Consider the following 10370-nt stretch of genomic DNA (forward strand, 5'->3'; position numbering starts at 1 on the left):
GGAGGCCAATATTTGATGCAATGTGTGTTCTTTCCCTTAGTATAGTACTATTAGCTATTCTGGTTTCAAGTTTATTGCCATTTTATAAAATATGGGAATCAAACTGCAGATACCAAGGGAAGTTTCATTTTGTCATAGAAATAAGTGTGTTTGTAAATAAATGATGAGGGAAAAAATGTTATTTCCCTGTTGTTGTTTTTTTAAGAATGATCAACATCAGAGAGTACTTTTTTGGTGCATTTTTTTTTCTAATCTACCATATAAAATCTAAATGATGAGTCAGTTTGGCAGAGAGCAAAGTTGTTAATATTTGACAGGTCTCAGTGTCAGAGATTTCATGGACTGTCAAATATGGGCAAACAAGTCCTTGGGGCAGGGAGAGAGAAATATTTACATTCCCTCGACACCCAGTCGAGTTTCATTCCTTTTGACACCTTCCTTCTGTACTAGATTCAAACATAAAAGGTGTCTGACAGGAATATAAGATGCCTCAAAGGCAAAGCTTACCTATCTTTCAAAAAAGACATAAGGAAAGAACTGTTAGGAGAAGGGAAAGCAACAGACAAAATCAGTATTTTCATACTTCTTGCTGAAATTTTGCATTGGGCTTAATGTATGGGCTCAATTTGTAAATAGGTAAACAGAGCAAATTGTCTGACAGTGAGAACAACGTACCTGTTTTATTCTAGTTAGCATTTAATTTATTTCCTGCTCAGCTGAAATGAGGTTTTCAGTGCAATCTTGCACATGTCTATTCAGAAGTAAGTCCCATTCAGTTCAGTAGGGCTTACTTCCAGGCAAGTGCATTCAAGAATGCAGCTTAAAAATTTTAAGCCTGGTATGATGAGGGATCAGGATGAGGATGTGTTGAACTACTGATCTACAAACTAAGCAAATCAGAAAAGAAATGAAAAACAAGCACAAGGGATAGTTGTGACATAGAATAATAGAATTGTGGACCCCAAGAATCATCTAGTCCAATCCCCTGCAATGCAGGACTCTCAGCTAAAGCATCCATGACAGATGGCCATCCAACCTCTGTTTAAAAACCCCCAAGGAAGGAGCGTCTACCACCTTCCAAGGGTTCCACTGTCAAGCAGATCTTACCATGAGAAAGTTCTTCCTGATGTTTGGTCAGAATCTCCTTCCTTGTAACTTGAAGCCATTGGTTCACGTCCTACACTCCAGAGCAGGCAAGGCAAGTGGTACCTAAATAAAGTATGTAGTATTCTATTAATTTAGACTAAAGCTACACTTTTACAATCAGGTTTCACACAATCATGTTAACTGCATTTTGTGTCATTTGTATTCACCAGTACAGTATGTAAAGTGGAGTAAGTCAGATGAGAGGGACCAATTTATTTAATCTGGTTTCGTATGGCAAGACAAAGATGGGTTGGAACCTATTTCCTTACTGAAATAGCTAGTGTTCTTATCCAGTTTACATGGCTATAAATTCATTTAAATATATATTCACTACTTAAAATAGAGTATGTGCTGGAACTAAGCCAAATAATGTGAAAAATTGACCTCATACCATTTGTTGTGGTGGTGGGTTTAGTGCATCTTATCGGTCCCCATCATTATGCTTTGACTTTAAATCTTAGAATCACTTACCTTATTTCTCTCATTCAGAATGGTCTTAAACAAAAACTATTTGAATTTCTGGTTTTATTTGTTCAGCGTTCATGTGTAAAAGAAGTATAAGCTTTTTCTTTTTTCTTTTTAAAAAGGTGAACCATTAACCTTTGCTGTTAGTCATTTCTCATCACCATGGAATTTTCTACAATCAAGAAAATATATTTGCCATCATGCCTGCTAATGCATATTTTGTTGCACTTTCTTCTTTCATTGCTTCGCTTTTGCTCTCTAGGTGATATGTTCTGCCATGGTCATGTTTTGGATTTCTAGATCAATTGACGGCAATCAGTCAAATAATTGTGTTCCAATTACTGTGAGAGATTGGCAAGGCATGTCGTATTTGTATTTCTCTCATCTCTAATTCCTTTGGAAATTCTGCGGAGTACTCACATCTTATTAATAAGTGTCTGAGTTGAATTTTCATCATAAACACATTTTTAGTTCGAAGAGCATAATTACTACATCATCATTTTGTATAATTACACACACAGAGAAACACACACACACAGAGAGAGAGAGAGAGAGACTGACTTTCCACATGTATACCTTACACAGTTCTGACCTCTGCAAATTTCAGATTTGAAAATTTCAAATTTGAAAAATTTGATGTTTAGCCCAAGCTAAACATCAGAGCTCCAGGAATCTCTGCGTGTTTTATCCACACTCACCCATTACCATGCATAATAGAGTCACAGAATCAGAAAACACAAAATTACAGCCATTGAAATGCCTGTGGCATGAGAATGAACACGTTAGATAACATTAAGGATATTATTTGAAGTAAAGCTGCAACCACAAAAGTGGTTTGTGACCTTTCAGTTTGAATGTGGAGTACCTTCCAACTTTGCAAGTGTATGAGAGCTCTGGATTCAGCTGTAGGTTTCCACTCAGAAGAGGGAAGGTGATATTGACTATTTTCTTCTCCCCCTGGCAGCTACCACATCTTCCAAAAAAATCTCTTCTAGAGGATCCCACAATCTATTAAAAATTTTTTTTTGCAGGTGGGGAGGTGCTGGTGTCTGCAGCCGAGGGAGAATCACACAAACACAATTTCTTTCCCCCTCTTATGCGAGTGGATGCTTCCTTTGGCACAAAAGTGATAGGAGCGCTAAGTGACAAAACGTGTTTTCAAACGTTTACAATATTTGCAGCCTGCATCCAATAGGATTGTGGCTTCCTCTGTTCATATATATGTCATTGATGCCTGTGTATATGGCATTACACATTGTTATACTTTTCTGCAGTGCACTGGGAGATTTTGAAAATTCTTTTCATTCTTTAAAATCCTCCTGCAATTCACATTCCAACATGCGTATATAATATATATTGAACAAAAGCTTTGAATTCTCACCAGTTTTTATTTATCATGACAGCTTTATATCCTAGGGTTAACCCCAGAAGAAAGCCCCAAGGTTGGCTTTCTCTGTGGACTGCTGCAAGGGAGAGAGCCTGTGCTACTTACTCCTGAGGAACAAGCACTCTTCCTTAGCAATTCTAACACAGTTATGTCTGTCGGTATTTGAAATACCCACCCCACCCTGAAACAATATTTTAACGCTTTATATAACTTTTTTTTAATCAGCTCATTGTTTCCCATCATGGTTTCTTATCCTGTCCTAGGGGCATTTAGCAGTTTCCTATAATTATTTCCCCCTCCCTCAAGTGAGTTTTGCTAGAAAATCAAGCAGTGGGTGTAACTCTTCCTACAGACATTAACTGCCCTGCAACATATCACAACATGCCACATTTTCTTATTAATAATGGACTTTCCTTCTCCTGATTCATTAAGATATTACCCAGCCAAGCTATGCTTATACATGTCACATTGCATTCAGATCCAGTTGTGCCCACTGTAAGGGTGAGTATTAAGGGAAAGTGCTTTTTTAGAAAGTACCTTTTATGTATAGTGATTTCCAGATACTTTTCTTGCATAGCATGCACCGATGCCTAAACCTCTGTTCATTTAAATGCTGTGTGTATTCCTGGAGGGGAAATGAAGGGGGGGGAGCTTTTGGGCAAATGCTGTTGCCTTCAAAGAGCATCTCCATGTATCAATTTATCAGCTGCACCCTTGGTGAATTTAATTGCTGTTTCCTGCTGCTGATTTGACTAGGTAATGCAACCATGTTCTCAGCATACACCACAGAATAATCTGTTTAATAAGCATGGAAAATAAAAACAAGTTTATTATACAGCAACATGAATGCATGTGTCAAAACAACAGGCTCTGTTTGAAAGATACATTTCATAAAGCTTTGATTGCTTAATTTGGCTGCTTGATTCTTCATGGGCCGTAAAAAATTCAAAACAACGTTGTTTTGTCTTTTAGGTTATAAAAGCAATTGAAGAAGGCTATCGCTTGCCAGCACCCATGGACTGCCCAGCAGGCCTTCACCAGCTGATGCTAGATTGCTGGCAGAAAGAGCGTGCGGAAAGGCCAAAGTTTGAGCAAATAGTGGGCATTCTGGACAAGATGATTCGGAACCCAAACAGCTTGAAAACCCCTCTGGGAACCTGTAGCAGGTAAGTTACTGGTGCTGTTTCTAAGTCGTAGGCCAGATTTTTAGGCTGTATTTCTTCATTCAGTTCAGCTGCTGTTATCCGCTGCAGGGTGTACAGAAACATCCCCTGTTCAGGCTGCCTTTACAAAGGTAAACCAGCAGATACTCTAGACTGTGCTGTGTGTTGCTTGTCATAAAACTAGCAGGAACTGAACAGAGGAACCTGAACAGCTTCCATGTTTTGATAGAAGCAGAAAGGCCACTGTATGATTTGAATTTCCCTGATTTGCTACAGTTTGTTTACTAAAAAGGTTTTAGCACAAAGCAGCTTCCAACAAAATTGCTGTAAAATAATTTACAAAAACATGAAGTTTTAACTGCTGCTCTTTACTCTTTTATTGTTGCTCTGTTGATAGAAATATGTAGCAGCTACAAAGGCCTAGACTCAGCCATATGAAATGTATTTATTCATTTACTGTATTTAGAGCCCATTCTTCACCAAATGATCCAAAGCCAAAAATTCAACAAAAAAAATAAGAGATACTTAACATTTCTAAAATATTGTGTGTGGGTGTGTATGTATGTATGTACATACACACATACATACACTACACACAAGCACTAGATGCTGTGTTGGCTATATTTTATTCCATGTTAATTTTTGTCAAATCCAGAAATACTCACATAAAACCACAATGTATAATCTTCAAAATTCCAGCATATTTCTACTGAAGTAAATGGAGCTGTTCTTTGGTTTGCATATATCAGACCTATTTATCTTCAGATCTCTTTTTATATATAATAATTAATCTCTGACTCATTTTATTTTTATGATTATTTAAAATTGCATTGCATGTTTGTGTATTTGGAAGGAAGTCTCTCTGTGCTCAGTGAGGCTTACTCCCACATAAGTGTGCATTCTAGAAGGAAGGTTTTCCTGGGTGCCAGGTGGGCACAAGCTACACAGGGACTGAAATTTTACCTACAACAATTTGGGTCATGCAAAAAGGCTATCAGAATCAGCACAGGTTGTACAGCCAAAAGGAGTTGATATCACAGGGATAAAAGAAAACCTGCTTCTTGGTGTCTCTTTTCCCAGACATTGCATTCTAAAGAACCTCAACAAGAAACAAAGCCAGCCTTCAGAGAAGCTAGACCCAGTGCCAGAAGTCAGATCATAGTTGCCACATTTCTCTGTCTTTTCTTCTCTTTGACCAATCTTCATTTGATCACAAATGTTTGGAGCGAGACTTTCCTCTTGTGTGAATTTTTATAGAGTCAAATCTCCATTGTGTGTATAAGACATAGCACACTAATTCAAATAAGAAACAATAATACAGTCAAACCTCGGTTCCCAAATGCCTCTGTTACTGTATGTTTTGGCTCCTAAATGCCAAAACCCAGAAGTAAATGTTTCGGGTTCCAAACATTTTTTGGAACCCGAACGTCTGACACATCTTCCACTTGAGTGCAAGAAGCTCTTGCAACCAATCGGAAGCCGCGCCTCAGTTGTCGAATGTTTTGGAAGATGAACAGTCTTTGGGAACTGATTACGTTCGACAACCAAGGTATGACAGTAACCCTAGTAGATAACTAGTGAAAAGGAAGGGGGATTGTTGTTGGAACTGAACAATGTGGACAAAGCCTTATGTGCTTGCTGTGCCTTTTAACCCAATTGGATATGATTTGTTCCTACAGTATTTATATCAGGCAATATAAATACTCTCTAGCATTGTAATAACTCTTAAAATATAATAACTTTCTGTTTCCCTTCCGATCTAGGCCAATCAGTCCTCTTCTGGACCAGAATACACCTGATTTCACTACATTTTGTTCTGTAGGAGAATGGTTGCAAGCCATCAAGATGGAAAGATATAAGGATAACTTTTCAGCTGCAGGTTACAATAACCTTGAGACAGTAGCCAGGATGACTATTGAGTAAGTGATTTGATTTTCATGTGATTATGATGGCTGATGTTTTAAATAGGTGTTACCACAATAGCTTTCACCATGGCCCAAGCTATCATCATTTCCTCACCAAGTCTGGAATGAGGAGTAGAGGCATTTTTTCCCCTAGAGGTCCTTTCACTACCACCACTATTAGTTCACACAAATTGCTCTAATTATTAAAACACCTGGTTTAAAAATAAAGGAAAGGTAGGTGCACAAAAGAGGAGCCAATAAGAACCCTAAAAACATATTGTAGCAGAGCCAACTTGCATAAAAACATTGGGATCTCCAGACATGTCCACCACTCACTCTTTAGTCCCAGAGAAATAACCAGATTTTAAGGTCGTCTGAATCCTAGAACTGCTTTGACAATTACATAGACAGTGTAGGGCCAGGGTAGCCAACATGGTGTGCTCCAATTGTTGTTGTACACCAGCTCCCATCACCCTGACCATTGGCCATGCTGGCTGGGGTGATGGGAGTTGGAGTCCAGCAACACCTGCAGCCCATCGTGTTTACTTCTGATCTAGGGCAATCCAGAAATTCTGATAATTGTAGTGCGTTGTGACTCCCAATCACCTCTTGTAATAAAGAGGAGGGGAATTTGCAAAATGTAAAGAGTTTTTGTGCTCATAGGTTTCTCTAGCTGACTCTGAATAATAGGAATCACAGAATTGTAAAGTCTATAAGGCAGGAATGGAAAATGCTTTGGTGGGGACCACAAAGGCCATCTAGTTCAATCCCTGCAATGCAGGAATCTCTCTGCCCAATGTGGGGCTCAAACCCACAACCCTGAGGTTAAGAGTCTCTTGCTCTACCAACTGAGGTCCTCCAGATATTGCTGGACTACAACTTCCATCATCCCAAACAATTTTCTATTGATTTTATATATTTGTATGAGAATTGGAGATGGCTCACTGCTTAGATACTCTATGATGAAGTGGTATATAAATTCATAAAATAAACCAATATAAACCATAAAACAACCACCAGAAAACCAGTCCTAGGCATACTAACATCCCGGATGTACAAAATATCATTCAGTTCTGTGAATTGTGCTAATGTTTCTTTTTTGTCCTCATACACTGACAGTCAAATGCCTAACCTTGAACCTTTCTCTTCCCTTTTCACCAGCGATATTATGAGCTTAGGCATCACGTTGGTTGGCCATCAAAAGAAAATCATGAGCAGCATTCAGACTATGAGAGCACAAATGTTACATTTGCATGGCACTGGCATCCAAGTGTGATAAACGCTTCTCCCTTACGAGGGAGGTGACAGACTTGAGAGAACAGTGCCGGCCTTTGATCTACATGAAGTGCTGCTAGAAGACACATGATTTTCTGGGTCCTTCCTGCAGATCACAGAAGGACCACAAGAAGCACCTACAGACTTGAACTCCTAAGTGCCACCAGAAACTTACTTAAAAAGGGAATATGGATCCACTGATGGCAGCAACGAAAGCAGTGACAATAAACAAAGTACTACCTGAAACACCTACGAACACCTTGAACTCTCTAACCTCCTTTTTATCTAATGGACTTTTTAAATTGTACATAAGGGATTTTGAAAAAGAAAGAATATATTTGTCAGATAAAAATCATATTATTGCTAAAGTCAACAAAATATTTTCCTTAAACCTTTCATTTCAAACTTTTTTCCCCCAAAAAAGAGAAAAAAAGGAATCAGTTGTGTTGCTTTGTTGCTTTGTCATATAGACCTTCTTTTAATGTAACATTTATATCTTTGGACCTTCTTAGTGCTAAGCATATGACGCATTATTACACTGGTGACTTTTGAAAGATTGTATGAATTTCTACAGACACAAGAGGTGTAACTGAGAAATGTGGATCTGACCGCTGGGTTGGGTGAAATGGGAGTTGCGGGGTAGGGTTTGCTTTATGAAGTTTACTTCGGTCTGTTAATTCCGCACCACATTTATGTGGTTTGCTAATTGGCAGGAAATCAGGAAGGGAAAAAAAAGACATTGCCAAGAGTTCTGATATTTTTGAAAATAATTTTGTATGATAAATCACATGGTCTCTTTAAACAGGAAATGAATAAAACGGAGAACCTAGCAATAATGTTCCCTTAAAATGCCCAGGCACTTTAAAAGAAAAGGCTTGAAAGATGACTTTAGGAAGTTGCCTGGGTTAAATATAAGCTGTACATCTGCAACTTTAAACTTGTTAAGACCTCTTTTGCTGAATAATTGATTGTAGTAGGTGTGTCAAAACAAAAACAGAACAAAACAGGTACAGTACTGTAGTGTTGCCTAGCCTTTTAATCAGAGCACATTGGTGTCTATTGCTGTTGTTTCTTTAATTTTTCAATATTCCACATTAGAAGGTCTAGGAAAAATAACTGGCATATGGTTAATATGAGATTAAGTTGAATGTAGTCCCTCCTGCAAAAATAAACATCTGGGGGTGCAATCCAGAGAACAGAAGGCATAACTACATCCCACTGAACTCAGCATTTAATTGAGACTAATTTTTACTGGTTTCAATTGGGACATAGTCTCAAAAAGATGTCACCACATTCTGTATGGAGTCCCAGCAATTTCAATGGGGCCCGAGTGCCACTAACTTTCTCTGGATTGCACTCCTCCAGTGTAAGCCCTAATACAAGTGAATGAGAGGTGAACAGCAGCTGTGAGGCTTGCACAGGAGATGTTCCTATCAGATGGTGCCTTTGGATTTTCTATTAGAACCGCTGAGTGTAAGGCAAGTGGCAGTTCAAAAATTTTCAAGTTTTTTGTTTTTTTTACAAGCTGCTCTATACATACACAAAAACAGTCATTTGAGACTTCTGACTGAAAAGTAGCTGTTGAATGAGAGAACTCTCTTTTTTTAGGAAAAAAAACCAGTTTTAATTTAATATATGCGTACTTGAGTTGAATGAAATGTAGAACTACCATAAGCAATAACAGTGCGTTGCAGGAATATATACAAAACAGGTGATAAAATGCTGTCAAAAAAATATCATGAAAATCACGAGCTACCCCAGCAGTGAATAGCTGTACTTCCAAAGAGAACTGGGCTGCTCCCGTTGGTTTTCATAGAGAAAGATCCCAGGGATCAGTCATAAATTAAGTCTTGTTTGATAATGTGGGCATCCACACAAAAAAGTATAACCCTGTAAATGTTCCTTTGTAAAACTTGTACATTTTATTTATACTGTCTTGTTTTGTACACACATTTCTGTGCGGTGAGCTCTGAATACATTGAAAATGCACTATATTTTTCTATTTTACTTACAGAGCATCACAAAAAAAAGAAAATGTTTTTCAGTGCTACATAATGTGTTTTCCCACATTTAGGACCAAAGATAGCTACAGAAAACTTAAATAGATCATTTACCCCTCCCCCCGCCCTAATCTTCCACTTTTAGTTCACTGTACAGTGTTATATTTGTCATTTTATTTATTTGTTTGGTTAGAAAAAAAATCACTTTGATTATACTATTTTTTTTTTCTTATTTCCCCTTTGTTAAAGAAATCTGTAAAAAAATGAGAGAAACAAACAACCAATCTTTGAATTAACATAATCTCATTACATAGACACTTCCATTTGTAATCTTTGTAATAGACTGTAAATATATTTTTGGAAATATAACAGTGTGCATAAGGGTTATTTTTCATTGTCTGTCTATAGCAGTCACAACACACTATAGTAAAATGGCAAAAGTGTAATTCCCCCATGATATTTGGAAAGTACAGGCGAATTCATTAATTTCATTTTAAGTTATGAGTTCGATAGAAATGGTTATCTTCAGCTACAGAGGTGATTCCACCACCACCAGCTGCTCACCAATTTATAAAAGTGCAAAGATTTCTTAAGGAGATGTATCAAACTTTTCATTATGCTGACTTATCGCCCTATCTAAAACATGTTTACTTGGATTTAAGTACTATTGATTCCAATGCCCTTATTTCATGGTATGCTTAAGATAGGCTAATGCATGATCCAGACAGGGCCTAGACACACAGAAGCAAGCTTTTATACATGCATCCCTGGCTACATGAGAAAACTCATGGAAACAGATGTTCTGGGTACATTCCTTAAGCAAAAAAAGACTTATCTGGGTAACAGTTAAGTATTCAGGTGCATGTGATCTTTTTATCCCACCGTCCCCAAGAAGTGGCTTACAGGATTCTCCCCAAACCCATTTTATTCTCACATCAGTCCTGTGAGGTAGGTTAGGCTGATTCAGAGAGACTAGCCCAAGATCACTCAGCAAGTCAACACCAAGTGGGAATATTAAAACCAGGCAGGA

At 37.9% G+C, this 10370-nt stretch overlaps 1 protein-coding gene across 4 annotated transcripts in view; it reads left to right on the forward strand.

Moving 5' to 3' along the window:
* Positions 1-7894, forward strand: part of EPHA7 (EPH receptor A7) — a 161891-nt gene extending 153997 nt beyond the window's left edge. For all 4 annotated transcript variants that reach the window (XM_028722994.2, XM_028722992.2, XM_028722995.2 and 1 more), the window contains 3 exons: positions 3971-4164; positions 5925-6080; positions 7227-7894. In XM_028722994.2, the coding sequence (XP_028578827.1) occupies positions 3971-4164; positions 5925-6080; positions 7227-7341 (465 nt within the window). In that variant the 3' untranslated portion in view covers positions 7342-7894. The remainder of the gene's footprint in view (positions 1-3970; positions 4165-5924; positions 6081-7226) is intronic.
* Positions 7895-10370: the final 2476 nt, after the last annotated feature.

Source organism: Podarcis muralis, chromosome 3, assembly GCF_964188315.1.
Source record: "Podarcis muralis chromosome 3, rPodMur119.hap1.1, whole genome shotgun sequence".
NCBI classification, from domain to species: domain Eukaryota; kingdom Metazoa; phylum Chordata; class Lepidosauria; order Squamata; family Lacertidae; genus Podarcis; species Podarcis muralis.